Raw genomic sequence first — 19024 nt, forward strand, 5'->3', positions numbered from 1 at the left:
AGTATTTGTTTCAGCCAGTCGTTTATACTGGATTGATCTCACACAACAGGGATTCTTTTTTAGAGCTACCATCTAGATAGGAAGTTATTATGCAGAGGTGTCTTTAACCACATTTGGGGCTTCTGTTCCCCATTTGTAAAATAAGGTGATTATTTCTCCAGCCTTTTACCTGGCCTGTCTCCATAAACCTTCACCCTGCAAAGACACACGTGCTTAATATGCTGTGGGTGGGGGAAATCAATGGCATTACGCACTGAGCATAAAGTCATATGTGTGTCTGTCATTGCAGGGCTGGGGCCTGGGGCAAAGGGCTGTCTCTTACTCTGTATAAATACAATGTATGCTGGAATGGAGCCCTGCATTCCGTTCGGACTGCTAGGCACGCCTGCCAAATTAATAATAATGATGATTTTTCAATACTCTGTGAATCCACTCCAGTACCAGAGGTTTAGTGATACATGTGCCACACTGTATATATAACACTATAGCAGGGCATTGGAACTGTGAGCTGCTGGGGTAGGGACCATCTTTCTCGAATGTCTGGAAAACACCTAACACCTTGTGGGCTCTACTGTACAATAATAACAATGCTACAATGAACCGTTATAGCATGTAATGCAATATCTGTCTCAAAGTTCAGATGGTTTCTGATTACACTGATCTACAATTTTTGAGAAGTCGTCTGCTTCAGAGATAAAATGTGCTATTTATTATGTATTTTGATGTGCTGAATTCAAATATGACAATTAAAACAACTGATTGGCTACTGTTTCTAAGTTATTTAAGTTTTTACATTTTATGTCTATGTATATTGTGTAGATAGTAGAGTTTTAATCATAAATTGTAAACCTAGGTCTTTTCATGTGTTTATGGTTGCTTTACATGATAATATTTCACCTGTCCTGTTTATGTAACACTTTAAAAATCAGCAAAAGGGTTATATAAATAAAATTTATTATGAAACAAAAGGCAAAAAACTATTATGTACATAGTTTAGTCCTATTCAGTGTCTACTCGGCGCTTCTTGGCTTGTCTCTTGTATTCATTAAATGGAGCATCTCTTGTCACTGTCCAGCAATAGTCTGCTCCATTTGCCCAGATAGCGTTTCTCCATTGTTGCAATGTCCTGGTGAAATCGCTCGCCGTGCTCGTCGCTCACTGCTCCGCAGTTCGGTGGAAAAAAATCTAGATGAGAGTGCAAAAAATGTATCTTTAGTGACATGTTGCAACCAAGGCTTTTGTATGCCTTGCGGAGGTTTTCCACCAACAACCTGTAGTTGTCTGTCTTGTTGTTTCCGAGAAAATTTATTGCCACTAACTGGAAGGCTTTCCATGCCGTCTTTTCCTTGCCACGCAGTGCATGGTCAAATGCATCATCTCGAAGAAGTTCATGAATCTGAGGACCAACAAAGACACCTTCCTTTATCTTAGCTTCACTTAACCTTAGAAATTTTCCACGGAGGTACTTGAAAGCTGCTTGTGTTTTGTCAATGGCCTTGATAAAGTTCTTCATCAGACCCAGCTTGATGTGTAAGGGTGGTAACAAAATCTTCCTTGATTCAACAAGTGGTGGATGCTGAACACTTTTCCTCCCAGGCTCCAATGACTGTCGGAGTGGCCAGTCTTTCTTGACATAGTGGGAATCTCTTGCACGACTATCCCATTCGCAGAGAAAACAGCAGTACTTTGTGTATCCAGTCTGCAGACCAAGCAAGAGAGCAACAACCTTCAAATCGCCACAAAGCTGCCACTGATGTTGGTCATAGTTTATGCACCTCAAAAGTTGTTTCATGTTGTCATAGGTTTCCTTCATATGGACTGCATGACCAACTGGAATTGATGGCAAAACATTGCCATTATGCAGTAAAACAGCTTTAAGACTCGTCTTCGATGAATCAATGAACAATCTCCACTCATCTGGATCGTGAACGATGTTGAGGGCTGCCATCACACCATCGATGTTGTTGCAGGCTACAAGATCACCTTCCATGAAGAAGAATGGGACAAGATCCTTTTGACGGTCACGGAACATGGAAACCCTAACATTACCTGCCAGGAGATTCCACTGCTGAAGTCTGGAGCCCAACAGCTCTGCCTTACTCTTGGGTAGTTCCAAATCCCTGACAAGGTCATTCAGTTCACCTTGTGTTATGAGGTGTGGTTCAGAGGAGGAGGATGGGAGAAAATGTGGGTCCTGTGACATTGATGGTTCAGGACCAGAAGTTTCATCCTCTTCCTCTTCCTCGTCTGACTCAAGTGAGAATGATTCTGGTGCATCAGGAACCGGCAGTCCTTCTCCGTGGGGTACTGGGCGTATAGCTGATGGAATGTTTGGATAATGCACAGTCCACTTTTTCTTCTTTGACACACCTTTCCCAACTGGAGGCACCATGCAGAAGGAACAATTGCTGGTATGATCTGTTGGTTCTCTCCAAATCATTGGCACTGCAAAAGGCATAGATTTCCTTTTCCTGTTCAACCACTGGCCAAGATTTGTTGCACAAGTGTTGCAGCATATGTGTGGGGCCCACCTCTTGTCCTGATCTCCAATTTTGCAGCCAAAATAAAGGTGATAGGCTTTCTTAACCATAGTGGTTATACTGCGCTTTTGTGATGCAAAAGTCACTTCACCACAAACATAGCAGAAGTTATCTGCACTGTTCACACAAGTACGAGGCATCTCTGCTCACTTTGGCTAAACAGAAATGTGTCCCTTTGCAAAATCAGACACTGACAAATAAGAGAGCACGACACTGTATGATTTCTAGAGCTGATATAGGGCAATTTGTTCAGCAGAGTGATGTAAGCTTCTTTATGATTGCATCATCCATGACTTCTAGGAATAACATGATGCAATTCATATCATGTATGACGCAATACCAGCTTCAGATTGCATCATTCATTGTTTTGCCTAAAAAGCAAGTACTGTCCAAACCCAGTAATAGATTTATTCATAGATCCAGTCAAAGATGTATTTTAGTCATTTCTGGTTTAAATTGAGATCCCTTCCCTTTATAACTCACTTATCCTCCACCATTCCCAAGTCAAGGGTCGTATATACTGACCCAATAGCATATCTTGAAAACTAGAGCCAATCAACAATTTTAAGCATCATTTTCGTTCTCAGTGACCCAGAATTAGTAAAGTTTGACTACATTTATTTCAGAAGCATTTTGGCTGTAGAGCAGTGTTATTGAACCTAGATAATATCACTTCTCCCGCTGCAGAAAAGCTCCCCATCTAGAAAAGTGAGGGGGGGGTCACCTGCATATCCTGCTAGACGTACACGCAGGATCTGTGGAGAAGCCACACCAAAGAACAGTTAGAGCTGCTGCTTGTGGGCAAATGTTGTCGACTTAGTGGGAGTGCTGTCTGGCTTTCCTAAGGGCTGGTGGTGATCTCCCCCCTCCCACAAACACAGCTCCCCTTCTGCTCTTGCTTTGTCACACAGACCCTGGCAGGGGTGGAGGGTGACAGGAAATGTGGCGATTCACCTGACACTAATCAGTTTTGTTCCCTTTTCTGCACACAGCATGAGCTCTCTTCTCCTGGTAGTAGTCAGAGCGACAGTGCGCGGTTTGTAATGATCCTCTGGCTGCAGATTTTGCTTTGAATGCAGAACTGAAATACGTCTTTACATCACCAAGACCGTTCAAGAACTGAGGGTCGCATGCACCTTGTGTCCTGTTCCTTTGCTTTTCCAAACCTCTCTTCTCAAAAGGGAGTTGTAGTCCTGTTTGGACAATGCTTTCGGAGAAGTGTCTAGGATGTTTTTATTCCAGCTTCTGGCTGTGGGCATATGCGTTCATGTCCTTGATTAAAGGTAGGTTTCTTTTTATCTTGTCTCTGAGAAATCGATTTAGCCCTTTCCTGCTCCTATTTTCCTGGATTCAGCTTCATTGAAAGTTTTAACCAATTGTTTAACTTAAAATAATCTTGTGTAAAAGTTCAGGATACTAAACATGTGGTTGTTTATTAAACCAAATTTTAAGAATGCGTTTTCTTAAAACATTTCATTCTGGTTTGATTCAATGAGAAAATGCCTCTAGAGTATCATGGAAAATAGGAGATAAAGTGATTTAGTGTTAAGCCACTGCTTAACTAACAAGGGCTAAAGGTGTAGGGTTCTGTGCATGTTTTGCATTCATATTTATGAAAGTTAGAGGTTTCTCACTAAATATTCATTTAGCTTCAGTTGTGTGATACATTTTTCAAAAGCACTTGCATGACTTTGGACCAGACGCCATCACTGAGTTTCAAAGGGACGTGTCCTTCCCAAGTGACTTAGAAACTTTGGAAAATCCCACCTTTCATAGTCACCAGGACTCCATTATTGTGAATTACCATATCACTTTATATGGTACAAATAAAATGGGTTTTAACATTGAGACAAATGTGAAAATAAATGAAATCCCTGGAACTGGGGAAGCTCGGAACACCTACCTGCCGAACAACATCTTGTTTCAAAATGTTACTTTAGCTTATAGATCTAGGGCCAGGACCATTAAAAAGACATTACCTATTGTACTTTATCCAGAATATTTCAAACATGCTCTTCTTGGTCTCATTCATACCTCACTCCTCTTTAATCTCTGTCACTCTGGCTGGCAGGTATCGCTTTTGCTCACTCTTCCTTAGAGGCAAATGAAACAGTGTGGGGAAACATTGAATTTTGTCCCAAGAGTCTTTGAGGAGCAGCTCATTCTCCCACTTACAAACTACAGACAGCATGGTTTCACGGGACAGTGACCAAAGAGACAGGAGAGCTGAAAAAGCGATTGCATTTCATTTGTAGTAGGTGCAATAAATATGCAAACATAAAGAATATATAATAATTATTTGAACCATCTTTTCTAGAATTTGCAGATTAGACATAACAAAATATAAGGTCATAGGTAGAATGTTAAAAATGTCTGTCCATAAATGGAAGAAAAAATCCTATTTACCAACATTTCAGATTCTAATATTGGTATCAAATTTGGGCTGATTTTATTTCACCCTAGAGGAAGAAATGTCATTTTAAAAGCATAGCAACAGTGGGCCTACAAATGATACGTCTTCTTTGACAATGACAGGCTGCATAGCTCAGTTTGAGCCATGCCTGGAGCCTGAAGTCAGCAAAGATCTCATTGAAAGTAAGACGCAAATGTTTAGATGAGGCTATTTAAGAGTTGGAACAGCTTGCCAATGAGTGAGGTACATTTTCCATCACTTGCAGTCTTGAAATGAAGTGTGGGTGTCTTTCATTTAGATGTGCTTCAGTTCAACAGTAAGTCAGGGGGCTTGCTGCAGGACTAGTGGGTGAAATTCTGGCCTTAATGGATGTAATCTATTGGGTAGATAATAAATGCACCCGTGAAATAAATAAATAAATGAAGTGTATGAGATCTACTTAAGATCTGAGCAATGGAATGCCTTGCAAGGGGCTGCTTTAGGATAGACGTGCATATCATATTTGTCCTCGTTCACCTCATTTACATTTCTGGCTTTGGCGTCACCTGTTGAAGAGGGACGTGTTACCTACTCCTAAGGTGGAACATTTACCATGATTTAAAGAGCAATTCCCACTATTCTTAGGATTTGTTCAGTGCTGATGGGAGCCCTAGTGTAGACAAGGCTCTAGTGACCTGTTTTCACCCCATGTTATTTAAACCTGCTGGCAGGAAGTACAGTCAAATCAGGGATAAAACTAGGTCCAACTGCAGGAGCTGAGCTAATCTATTCAGTTTAGGTACTTGTATGTTCCCTGTTTCCATAGTAATGGGGTCTCATGCTCTTTAACATTTTTATCCTCACAACACCCCTGTGAGGAAGGGCAGTGGTATTATATCCATTTCACAGATGAGAAACTGAGGCACGGAGAGGCTAAACGACTTGGCCCAGGTCACACAGGAAGTCTGAAGCACAGCCCGCACCCAGTTAGTACCCTAACCACTGGACCGTTCTTTCTCTCCAGGGCTCGGACTCCAGTGGGTGCTAACATTGGTATAGAAGAACCGGTGATAACAGTAATGAGAATTCTATTTGTAAATATCCCATGTGTAGACAAGACTTTAGCGAAAAGGATGGAGATTGTCTCTCCACCTGCTACCAGTGGGGTGCACTCACCAGTTTCCAAAATGGTTTGTAGCACTTGGTCTTTACTTAGTCACGGCTTCTAGACACTCACGCACCAGCAGTAGCTCTTGGTGCCTGTTGTGGTTCTGACCTTTCCTCCTTGTATCAGTTTACCCCACTGTCTGGAGTGGCTCAGGGCAGACACCCCTAACTGTGTGAAATTAGATTTCACCAACCCACTAACAAATGTGAACTCCCAAAATATTACAATAGTCTTATAATGGGTCAGAGACAGTACTCTTAGACTGGAGTGTCTATCTTGCCACCCAGGCCAGCTGGACTATGTGATAAATGGTCACAAAATCACAAAATATTCAAGTTGCTTCCAGTCCCAAGAGACCAGACACTTACCCCAGATCAATTGGTTCCTTAAATCTCACACCAAAGACAATGCCTGTAGCCAATCCTGCAATAAATTATCTAAAGGTTTATTAGTTAGGAAAAAGAAATGAGTTATTTAAAGCAGGCAACAGATACACAAGTGACTTCAGTGTATGGTTTCAAAAGGTGACAGAGAGTTGTAGTAATTTGTCAGCACTGAATGACTTTTCAGAGTTAACCCCTGCCAAGTGGCATAGGGATCTTTATGTTTATGTTTAGGATTCCTTGCCCTCAGAATCCAGACAGCGTAAAAGAGATTTTCTCCTTCTCAGGGATTTTTATCCCCTCCACTCCAGGGTACAAAACCGATGAGAGAAATTCAGGCATATGTGTCTTCTTCCTGGAGAGAGTTAGCAATGCAGTCAACAAAGTCTCTGTCCTTTGATGCTACACAATACGTCATTTGCCTTCAATGGGCCATCTTGGATGCTGGACAAGCCCTTTACCTTAATCAGTGCTGCTTTTCCTATTTGGTGAGTGACACAAATACAGAGGTTTGCAATGCAAACGCTCCGTGTAACTTTATACCCCGGGCTATAGAGGTTATAGGTGAGATTAATACAGGCAGCATCCTACAAGCACTTTATAAAGTCTAGACACATTCTTAGCAACTTAACATCTAATACCTATTTTGATAATGCTACCGCATAGTGAGCCAGCCTGGTTTCCAGCTACGCATTTGTCAGCGTTCAGTGAGGCCTGGGGCCTTGGCATGAGCTGGCACCTGGTCTGCCAGCGTCACATGGGCCTTTGGCACTTCTGGGCTAGGCTGCTGCCATACACGCGATGTGGGGCCACCCCGCAGGCTTCTTCCACAGTGTCCCCCTCCTGATGGGCCTTTGTGAGCACATAACGTCAGCGCTCAGGCCTGCGCTGGCTCCCCAGCCCCACCCTTCGTTTCCATAGCAATTCAACCCTTGGCATTACTCTTTTTCTTTCCTGTCGGTATTGTGGTGGTGCGCAGAGGCACCAGTACTATGTGCAGTACAACCACTGAGGCTGCAAGTCCCCTCTCTGGCTGAGCAGACTCAGTGCAAACTGGGGGGGCTGGGAAAGCAAAGGTTCTTTTAAGCCCTCTTTGTGGTTTTCCAGTTCTGAAACCAGCCAGGTGCTGGACCAGTCTCCAGTGCAAACTAGAGATGCCTAAAGGCTGATCTGATCTACATCAGTTGTCAGCAACCCCAAGGAGCTGTTACAGTGGACAGGGATCAGCCGGATGCAGGAATACCTGAGCTATGCCTCCTTGCACCTGGCCACATCCAGTCCTGCGTACCATTGGCCAGGAGGAGGGCATTGCTGCAGGGAGCGCTACACCGGCTCTATCCCACCGGAGAATCCTTGAGAAAGTTGGCAATTCTAGATGGAACAGTTTTTCTGTTGGAAAAAGCAGTTTCATCAAAATCAAAAAGTTTCATAGGCACACTTTTCACTGTAAGATTTTGACAAAATCTTCAACGGGAAAAAAGTCACAACAGTTTATTCTGAGTTTCTTGATTTCAGTCATATTGAAACATTTCATTTTGTCTATCTTTTCAATTCCTTTTTGTTTTGACTTCATATTAAAATATTCTAATGTTGTTTAATATAAAATAAATGTAATCTATAATGTTTTGCCCTTATCAAAACAAAATGTTTCAGTGGTTCCAAATTGAAAATTTTTGATAGTTCTGGACTGAAATTTTGGAGGGATTTCATCCTACAGGAAATTATGAAAATACAGCTTTTTGTTCCAATTCAGAATGAAAAAAAAAACATTCAAAACTTCAGAATTTCTCAATGAATGGAAATTCCATTCTCCGACCAGCTCTAATAATAATCCTAATAGTACCAAACATCCAATATTGATTTAAAGACTTCAAGTGATGGTGTGACAGAATGCACCCCTGCATTCACACCCTACAGACTATTGTAATAATTTTTGTACAAGTATACCTGATAAGGTAGCATTTTAAAACTCATAACTTGCTGATCAGTATCATCCTGATAAAATGAGTGGCAACATTATATATGAGGTTGTAAGATTCCACTGTGTGCTGTTATTAACACATGTTCCAAACTGAGGTTGGCAAACAAGTCTGTTCTAAACAAAGGAATGTGTGTTCTGCTTAATCTGCATTTAAGCAGTAAACAGTCACCAGGCAGGAAGGGAAACAAAGGAAGCTCAAACAGGTGAGGAAAAAAGCAGCAGAGAACATCCTTCCACATAGACTCTCTCTCCTAGTGCCCAGCTAGAAATGTTTTTCAAGAGAGGGACTGTAACTATACAAAGGAGGGACAAACACCCCAAGGGGCCCCTTTCTCTCTTCCTGCTCTTCACAGCACCTGAAGTGACAAAGGAAGCCTTTGTTGGATTCTGAGTGAACATAAGAACGGCCATACTGGGTCAGACCAAAGGTCCATCTAGCCCAATATCCTGTCTTCCGACAGGGGCCAATGGCAGGTGCCCCAAAGGGAATGAACAGACAGGTTATCATCAAGTGGTCCATGCCCTGTCACCCAATCCCAGCTTCTGGCAAACAGAGGTTAGGGACACCATTCCTGCCCATCCTGGCTAATAGCCATTGATGGACCTATCTTCCATGAATCTATCTAGCTCCCTTTTGAACCCCGTTATAGTATTGGCCTTCGCAACACCCTCTGGCAAGGAGTTCCAGAGGTTGACAGTGCGTTGCATGAAAAAATACTTTTTTGTGTTTGTTTTAAACCTGCTACCTATTAATTTCATGTGGTGGCCCCTTGAGAAACAGTCCTGACCTAAGAAGCTTGTTCAGTAAGACTGCTGAAAGCGCACGGTGAGAGAACTTTGCTTTGAATTTAATATAGTTTAAGTCAGGCACCAGTAAGCGTTTTATCTTTATTTTTCTTGTAACCATTTCTGACTTTTATGCCTCATTACTTGTACTCACTTTCTTTGTAGTTAATAAACGTGTTTTATTGGTTTATCTAATCCGATGTGTTTAAACTGAAGTGTCTGGGAAACTCCTTTTGGGATGGCAAGTTGTGTGCATGTTATTCTTTTAAAGAAATAACAGACCTTAAATAATTTGTATTGTCCAGGAGAGGGCTGGGGGGGTGTTGGGGTCACCTTGCAATATAACCCAGGCTGGTGAGAGCCAGAGTGTAACCCAAATGTGACTGGCAGGCTGTAGTTACACACAGACACTCGGGATGTGGCTTGCATGCTGGAAGGCTGTTTGTGAGCGACCCAGGTGGAAGCTACTTCAGCAAGGCATTGTAAGGCACCCAAGGTTGCAGGCCAGAAGTGACACAGCTGCTCATTAGTCTAGACTGTACCCTGGTATGTCACAATTGGGTAATCCACCACATCCTCCCTAGGCAAGTTGTTCCAATGGTTATTTACACTCTCTGGTAATAAGTTGCAGCTTACTTCTATTCAGAATTTGTCTAGCTTCAGCATCTAGCCACTGGATCTTGCTATGCCTTTATCTGCTAGCTTAAGGAGCCCTCTTCTATCAAAACTGTGCATTCACATGTCAGTGCACCAAAAGTCTGCATTAACAAGTGGAGGCTGGGTTGAGGACCCAGTGAAAATCAGGCCTGAAATTTTCTCTCGCCTCTTTCCCGCCTCTTCAGCAACTGCTTTCTGTTAATTTTTGTCAATGCAGGTTGCTCAGCATGTGAACCAGAAGAACGGTTATTTCAAAAACTTTTCTCCCATTACAACCACTTCATCAGACCGGTGGAAAATGTATCTGATCCTGTGACAGTACATTTTGAAGTGGCAATTACACAGCTTGCAAATGTGGTAAGATTAATTACAGAATGCTTAATAGATACATGGGTGCTGATTTTAGAAGTTTACAAGCACAATTGCATGCACATAATTTACACACACAATTGCATGTGCAATCAGAGTGGGTGCACATGCAAATAGCCATTTACAAGTTTCGTGTGTGTACAGACCTTGCCATTTTCTTTGCATGTTGTGTAGACGCAGTTCTGTAATCTTCAAGGCTCAGATGATTAGAAGTTTCTTGAGTTAACGGTTCAAGACGTACAAGTGCAGAATCTGATTAAACTGTACTCTTTTGGGGATGGTTTAAAGGAGTTTTCCTGTTTTCTTTTTCTCTCACACACACACTCACACTGACACATAAGTGGAGCTATATATATTTTTGGATATTGAAAAATCATAAGCCAGCCTCTTGGATTTTATCAACTAAGGGGCAGATTTTCAAAGGTATTTGGGTGCCTACAGGTATACATGGGCACCTAGTGGGGTTTTCAAAAGTACCTAGGCACCTGCCTCCCAATGGGCCTAGGTGCATTTGAAAATCCTCTTAGGCACTTAGCTGCATCTTTAGGTACCTAAAGACCTTTAAAGTCTGGCCCCAAATGCTTAACTTTTATTACCCACCCGAAGTAAGGCCTGGTCTACACCTAAAACGTAGGTCAATCTAGCTACCTCTCTTGGGGCTGTGAAAAATGTGACACCCTGAGTGCTGTAGTTAGGTCGAGCAGTGTAGACACAGCTAGGTCTATGGAATTCTTCTGTCATCCTAGTAACTGCCTCTTGGAGAGGTGAATTAACTACACTGATGGGAAAATATAGGGAGCATCTATTCTCTGCTCCTACCGGGCATAGCGGCAGCTCCGTACTTGTGCCACTGTAGCAGCTGTAGTGTAGACAGGGCCTAAGCTCTCACAGATAGGCTGCTGTTTGCAATTAACGCATGTTCCCAAGCCTCTGCAATCTCTCTCTAGGGCCCCAATGCAACAGCCATTGAATTCAGTACTAGCGTGAGTGCATTTACATTAGAGATTTGCACTGGCATGACTACATCGACGTAGTTACACTGGTGCAGTTTTCCTTAACGTTGACAAAGCATTGCATTGTGTGTGTGTTGTGTAGACACAGCACATTAACCCAGCAAAGCACTTAAACACCTGTGTAACTTTGTGTCCGAATAGTCCCACTGACTACAATGGGACGACTCGTGTGCTTAAAGTTAGGCATGTACTTCAGGACTTTGCTGGATCAAGACCTATGTGTGTTTTGGTTCCTGTCTATCTTGGGCTAGCCGGTAACTGTCTCCGGATGCTGTAATTGATGTGTGGGATTGAAAAGTGTCCATCGATTTATGTATCTCTAGGATGAAGTCAATCAGATTATGGAAACCAACCTGTGGCTGCGACATGTAAGTGTCAGCACTGCGCATCAGTATGTGTTTTGCATCAGCACTGGGCTTTGAATGGCATGAATTCGATCTAAAGACTAAACATCTCTTTTGTAATAGTGTCTTCAGAGAAACACACTGTCTGCACTAGAAACATTGCAGCAGCTGCATTGCTGGCAGACTTCTTTCGTCGACCTAGCAAGGTGTACTTGGGTCAGCTTAATGACATTGCATGGAGCATGAAATTTTAACTACAAACTTTGTAGTGTAGACCACAGATCAAGAGAACTCAATCTAACCAAGGGCACATTTGAAATGTTTTATAACTTAAGTACCATAATGGAAATTATGCAAAGGGTTCTCCCACATTTCTATTGTGTATTCTTCTCCACCAACTGTGTTACTCTGCATTTCATCTGCTACATTTCATGTCATTGGGCTTGGCCTATGCACAAGAGGGACAATTAAATATGCAGGTCTGCACACAGACAGGAATAATTTCCTAAAAGCAATTTATATGCCTGATTCATCCGGAAGCCAATAATTTTGGGTGCTTAACAGAGCAACCAAATTTTCTCCGATTTTCCAAACATTCAGGGAGATATTGTGCAGACAGGGAAACACTGAGATGTTGCTCAACAGCACACCCGTTCCTTCCTGTGTAAACCCCCACTTGCACTGCTTGAGTAGCTTCCTGCAGCCTCTTTGCCCTTCGCTCCAACAAAAAGAGCCGTGGCCACCAAAGAGAGAGTCAGGAGGTAACGTTCACTTGTATGCTTTCCTAGCAGGGTAAAAACAGCTTTTCTCTCTCCCGTATGTGTGTGTCTGGCTGGCTGGCTGTACAGAGGGACTGTGAGAAGTTTAGGTGCCCAACTCCTTTAGGCTGCTTTGAAAAGCTCAGCCATTACGTTTAACGGCACTCTTTGTGTGGCCCAGACAAGGTGCTCTACCCTGCTAAGTAGGAATAAAGGCTTGGCTGTGGGCCCACAGGAAGGTGGTGTGCTCCACTCCAGTGAAAGGGCACTAGGCTGGGACTCGGGAGACCTGGGTTCTAGTCTTGGCTCGGCCATTGACCTGCTGGGTGACCTTGGATCAATCACTTCCCCTTTCTGTGCCTTTGTTTCCCCTCCCTTGCTTTGTCTGCCTTGTCTATATAGATTGTAAATCCTCCAAGACAAGGACTGTCCTGTATGTGTATGTACAGCCCTGACCTTGGTTGGGCCTCTAGGCAGGACTGTGATCATAATGACAGCAGGCCCCGTGTCGCCTGCCTGCATCTCCTGCATCTGTGGATCTCCACACGAGACTCACATAGGTCAACGTGGCTGGTGGCTATGGAGCAGCAGCAAGCCAGAAGACAGGCCACATGAATGATCCCCAGTAGTTAGAGCCATAGCCCTATGCAAGTGAAGATGGAGTAAACATGAGCAGTACTCTTGTGGACTGGACGCAGGACTGTTAAGTTAATTAACTTAAGACGTTGCATTGTGTCCCAAAGTTCTCCAAGTGCTGAGCCGTAGCTTTCTAGAGGTGCACCGCACCTTTTCCAGGCAAATCTGTACGCGCGAGTTGAAAACACTAGGCTTAAAATAATTATTTTTCCTTCCTTTAGATTTGGAATGACTATAAATTGCGATGGGATCCAATGGAATATGGTGGAATTGAATTTGTTCGGGTGCCGGCGGATAAAATTTGGAAACCTGATATCGTCTTGTATAACAAGTATAGTGCTTTTTACGTTTGCCATCTTTCAAAGGTCACCGTTTTATATAAGATGCTGTTTCACGTCCTTGTTCGCATTGTTTACACTGTGTCATTTGTATTTCTAGTGCTGTTGGGGATTTTCAAGTCGAAAGCAAGACCAAAGCTCTTCTTAAATATGATGGGATGATCACTTGGACTCCACCTGCTATTTTTAAAAGCTCCTGTCCTATGGACATCACATTTTTTCCCTTTGACCACCAGAATTGTTCACTGAAATTTGGCTCCTGGACATATGACAAAGCCAAAATTGACCTCCTGATTATTGGATCCAAAGTGGATATGAATGACCTTTGGGAAAACAATGAATGGGAAATAGTTGATGCTTCTGGCTATAAACACGATATAAAATATAATTGTTGTGAAGAGATCTATACAGATATAACATACTCCTTTTATATCCGAAGGCTACCCATGTTTTACACCATTAATCTGATCATTCCCTGTCTCTTCATTTCATTCCTAACTCTATTAGTCTTTTACCTTCCATCTGACTGTGGTGAGAAGGTGACCCTCTGCATCTCAGTGCTACTTTCTCTGACGGTATTTTTGTTGGTGATCACAGAGACAATCCCGTCAACCTCTCTGGTCATTCCACTGGTTGGCGAATACCTGCTCTTCACCATGATATTTGTGACCCTATCAATTGTCATCACAGTGTTTGTGCTGAACATCCATTACAGGACTCCAACCACACACACCATGCCCAAATGGGTAAAAAGCGTCTTTCTCAAGCTCCTGCCCAAAGTCCTGATGATGACGAGACCTCTAGAGCCGCAGAAGGAAGCCAGCTCTAAAAAGAGTAAGAAAGGGCTGGCCAATAAATCTAGCAAGATGAAGCAATACGGAGACGTTAAATTATACAAGGAGCAGAGATGCTGCCACTGTGACAAGGTGAACGAACTTGTTACCGGCAAAAGAAGATTGAGCCCTCAGCCCATGAAATGGGGGATGGAGCACGTCAAGTACTCCGCTGAAGTGGGCGAGGTAATTAGCAACGTTCAGTTCATCGCTGAAAACATGAGGGGCCAAAACGAAACTAAAGAGGTAAGAGGGTTATTCCCACTGCCTGGGCTGCATGGTGAACCTTCCACTCCCGGCATGGAGCGGTTGCGTGCATGAGTCGTCCCATTGAAGTCAATAGTGCTGTTCTGTAACTCTCCAAAAAGCTAGCAGATTTGTTTGGAGTGGTTTGTTTATGAAGCCCCATGCTGCTTAGTGTTCAGGGTTCTGCCGTTGTCTCTGTTTATAGACTTCACTCCCAGAATGGGCCCACCCATGTACATAGGTTCAGATTTCCCATGTAGTCTCTTACCAGCGTTTTATATCGTTTCACAGGCCTACATTTTCCTCGGTGGCTAGTGATTTTTGGTAGCCTCCATTTTTGGGGGCCCAACTTGAGATGCCTTAAAAGGGGCCTGATTTTCAGAGGGTGGGTGCTGGCCACTTTCTGAAAATGAGGCCCCTTTAAGGTGTTTCAAGTTGGGCTCCCAAAAACAGAGGAAACAAAATCACTAATGGCTGTTTGAAAATTGTGTTTGCAGAAGTCTCTGTTTCTTTGTGGCTGTCCAACCCTGTTCTCTTTATTTAAGGTATCATAGACTTTGCCACCCACATCCATTATTAGCATCTCTTTTCCTGCCAATTTATAGGTAGAACCCCTCCTTCTTCCCTAGGATCTCAGTGCAGTATCACCTCAGTCTACTATTTTGTGGCCTATACATATAGGGAGAGAGAGATATACCTATCTTATAGAGCTGGAAGGGACCCTGAAAGGTCATTGAGTCCAGCCCCTTGCCTTCACTAGCAGGACCAAGTACTGATTTTGCCCCAGATCCCTAAGTGGCCCCCTCAAGGATTGAACTCACAACCCTGGGTTTAGCAGGCCAATGCTCAAACCACTGAGCTATCCCCTCCCCCATGTCTTTCCTTGCAAGCTTTAACTGACACTGTAATCTTGTGTAGCAGCCTCAGGACTCCTCCGTTGGGAGTTCAAGGGGCTTTTCTTCCTTGCATGCTGCTTTCTGGCAGCGATTATAATGGATTGTGACGCTTCCTTCTACACCCCTCGCTCACAAGAGGCTCAGTCTTAAAAAGTGCTGAGAGGAAGGTTAAGGTGCAGTTAAGGTGCAGAACCTGGATTCAGTTCCTACTTCTGCCACAGATGTCCTGTGTGCCCTCGGGCAAGTCACTTAGGGTTCGAGGCACAAAGAAACGTAGGTGTCGTGATGCTGAGCGTCACGTTTAGGCCCTTAGAAAATCACTGGGGTTCACAAAGCCTGGGTTATGTGCCTAAGCTCCCTATGCAACGAATGGGGAGAAGTAGGCGCCTTAGACTGGAATGGGATTCACAGAAGCCATCACGGTAGGTGGCTCCCCACCAGAGGCCAAGCTGAGGGGTGAGTGCTAAGCCCCGCCTCTTTCTGAGATAGGCGCCCGGGCTTCAGGTACGTGCCTCCCTCTGCCTGGGATTCCCAGCAGTTTTGGGGGTGGGGGGATTAAGAGGCTTTTAAAAACAAGACTCGGTGTTCGGCTCCTGGGTTTGCTTGTGCAGAATAATGAATCTTTCATCCGAACCGAGACAGCTGTCCTAGGACGTGATGCTCTGAGGGCGCAGTTTAGAATTCTAGGAACTCAAGGGCCGGATCCTCAGCTGGTGTAAGTCAGGGCAGCTCCGCTGAACTCAATGCGGCTTCATTGGTTTACACCAGCTGACCATCTGGCCACCAACGTTTGCAGAGAAGGTGAGCAGAGGGCCAGATTGTGGCTCTGAAGGAGCTGGCTCCCCGGAAGGGTAGGGGCTTTTGAGCAGGGCCAGATTAAGACAAAGGCACGACGGGCCATACCTAAGACTCCTGGAGTCACATGAGCATGGAGTCCCAGCTGCCATTTTTAAAAAAATGTTCTAGCCCTTGTGGATGCCAAGAAAAACCTGGAAATATGACCTAGTGTCACTGACGCCTGCCTGAGTCTGCAGGCAGCCTGAAATGATAGCTCTAAGAGGTGTGAACTGTCCCAGACAGCTCAGCTCTGAAAGCTGCTGCCAGCCCTAAGGGGCAGGGCCATGGTGTGAGGTGTGCCCATGGCTTGCCACTCTGCAGCCAGGAATTCTGGCACACTAGGCCAGAGTGCTGCCTGGAGCCTGAGGAAGTGAATGCTGGGATGGGGGCTCTGCCACCCTTTGAAAGGGTGTGGCATGCATGTCTTTCCCTGCACGGTGTAACATTGCATTACCAACCTATGTAACCAGTGCTTGTCCGCTATCATAGAATATCAGAGTTGGAAGGGACCTCAGGAGGTCATCTAGTCCAACCCCCTGCTCAAAGCAGGACCAATCCCCAGACAGGTTCACTGGTGCATTTTAGCTAAACCGAGATGACAGCAGCTTTGATTCCCGGGAGCTGCACAAAGCAGCCAGAACCTGCCCCTTAGATTAGACACCTCGAACAACTCCCTAACAGCTTCTGCTCTTTTTGTGCACTTGCAGCACGGCTTAACACTACTTTAAATCGCATTCTCGGTTTAAACTGAGCATCAGCAGCTCTTCATCAATCGCAAGGCTCCAGCCTTTCAAAACGTATTACAAGTGAAAAACAGGGGCATTTTGCTTCTGCTCAAAGCGGGGGGGGGGGGGGTGGAGGGAATGCTTGGGCAAGCTTTGACTTAACCCTTCGTACTCATCAGAACACCGCTTGCTGCTCGGGCCCGCCGTGGAGAGAAGGCTGGAAGGTGTCCAAAGGACAGCAGCACTTTGAAAGGGTTACAGGAATCGGGGCTGTATTTGCACTCACACAGAGCACAGCAGCAACCTTTGGAAGGAGCAAAAGTGTCGTAAAAATGAGAAACGAGGTGGGTGAGGTAATGTCGTGTATCGGGCCAACTTGTGTTGGTGAGAGAGACAAGCTTCCGAGCTTATACTGAGCTCTGCTTCCGGGCTGGGAAAGGAACTCCCAGCCTCACAGCTAAATGCCAGGTGGAGCAGATTGTTTAGCATGAGTAGTTCCATCTGGTCCACCTTGCATTTAGCAGCGACATTCAGAGTTAGTTTGCCAGGCCTGAAGAAGAACTCTGGGTAACTCGAAAGCTTGTCTCTCCCACCAACGGATCTTGGTCCACTCAAAGATATTACCTCACCCGCCTTGTCTCTCTGCAACACGGCTACCACAACCCTGCACATAAAAAGGAGAAGGCTGCTGAAAAGGGAAGGAGACATGAAAGGGACAATGTCAGCTCAGAGTTAGCCACACAAAAATTAATATTCCAGGGCTAAGTACTAGTGAAAAGGAGCCTCAGAAGGCCTGGGTGGGTAAGTTTGGTTTGGATACAGCTTCTCTATGGTTTATATTTACTTTCTGAACTTGTCAGCAAAACGGGGCTAGAAATCTTGCAGAAACAGCCTCTCTCCTGTGAGTTCCAGTAGATCCTGCTGATGTGCTGGCCTGAAATAGCATGAGAACAGGGCAGAGATAAAAAACGCACCGTGTCAGTCTTGGGCTCTACATAAGTGCTGCTGCTGCTTTGTTTGAATTTGAATGTGATGGTTTTGCTACTAATAGCTGGAGCTGGTTTAATGCAGGATTTTAAAGGGCAATAGCTTCCTGTCTGGTGTGTATTCCATTGATTGTCCTGAGAGCACTTAGGCCCCGATTCAGGAAAGCACTTGAGCACATGCTTGGCTCAATCATTTAAGAACTTTGCTATACGTTACAGGTCTGATTCCCCATTTTGGACTGAAATTGGTGGCGTTTGACCAGGATAACTCTGGAATATCACAGTGGTGAATCAGGCCGCAGATGGGAACTGTCTCTTGAATCAGCTGTTGGGCCAAATTTTCTGTTACACCAGTAGAAATCTGGAGGACGAACTCCATTTGTTTCACCGGATTTCCAACAGTGTAACTGAGAGCAGGGCTTGACTAATTGCTTCTATTTTCTTATTTGTTGCAACCTTTTTACTTTTTCCTTTTGTGGGAGGTTTTAGAGCTTTTTGGTTTTTATCCTAACCCTGAACTAATGAGACTGATTCTTATAGCCCATATTTTTTCCCTGCCTTGAAGTCCTAGAGTCGAATTCTGCTCTCCAGTTCATCACTTATCCTGGATTTACATGGGTGTACCTGACACAGAATCTGACACTACGGCTATCATCTACCATGGTTCTGTTGTTTGCAGCGGATGTGCCTATTTAAAAGAGACGCTACAAACTTGGCCAAGGGTTTACAGTTGTGTCCAAGATTTTTCCAAAGTCATTTGTGACTTTTGAGAGCCCAACTTTGGGCACACTGAAGCGCTGAGCATTCACCCTTGGGAAATCAGGCCCCTTTGAGCACCCAAATATTGAGGCAAGCATTCGTCACTTTTGTAAATTTCATAGCTCATGTATATTCTTCTTCCCGACGCTCACAAGCCCCTTACTCAGTACAATTATTTCTAGCAGGGGATCAAATGCACCCATCACATGCATAGTATGTTTAATGTGGTGTATCCTTTCTTTTCTGCATTGCAGGTGGAGGATGACTGGAAATACGTGGCTATGGTGATAGACAGGGTGTTCCTTTGGGTGTTCATCGTTCTCTGTGTGTTTGGGACAGGAGGGTTATTTCTGCAGCCACTAATAGCAGACACATAA

At 44.2% G+C, this 19024-nt stretch overlaps 1 protein-coding gene across 1 annotated transcript; it reads left to right on the forward strand.

The window, feature by feature from the left end:
• Positions 1 to 3807: 3807 nt before the first annotated feature.
• Positions 3808 to 19024, forward strand: CHRNA6 (cholinergic receptor nicotinic alpha 6 subunit). Its single transcript, XM_065406930.1, has 6 exons — positions 3808 to 3823; positions 10125 to 10264; positions 11613 to 11657; positions 13249 to 13358; positions 13466 to 14444; positions 18902 to 19024. The coding sequence occupies exons 1-6, from the start codon at positions 3808 to 3810 to the stop codon at positions 19022 to 19024; spliced, it is 1413 nt and encodes a 470-aa protein (XP_065263002.1).

The sequence above is a fragment of the Emys orbicularis genome, chromosome 6 (assembly GCF_028017835.1).
Source record: "Emys orbicularis isolate rEmyOrb1 chromosome 6, rEmyOrb1.hap1, whole genome shotgun sequence".
Classification (NCBI taxonomy): domain Eukaryota; kingdom Metazoa; phylum Chordata; order Testudines; family Emydidae; genus Emys; species Emys orbicularis.

Excerpts from the sequence above, each read along its gene's own strand:
- CHRNA6 (XM_065406930.1), top strand. Across the intron at positions 11,658-13,248 it reads CCAACCTGTGGCTGCGACAT|ATTTGGAATGACTATAAATT; the intron begins GTAAGTGTCAGC and ends TCCTTCCTTTAG. Across the intron at positions 13,359-13,465 it reads GATATCGTCTTGTATAACAA|TGCTGTTGGGGATTTTCAAG; the intron begins GTATAGTGCTTT and ends TTGTATTTCTAG.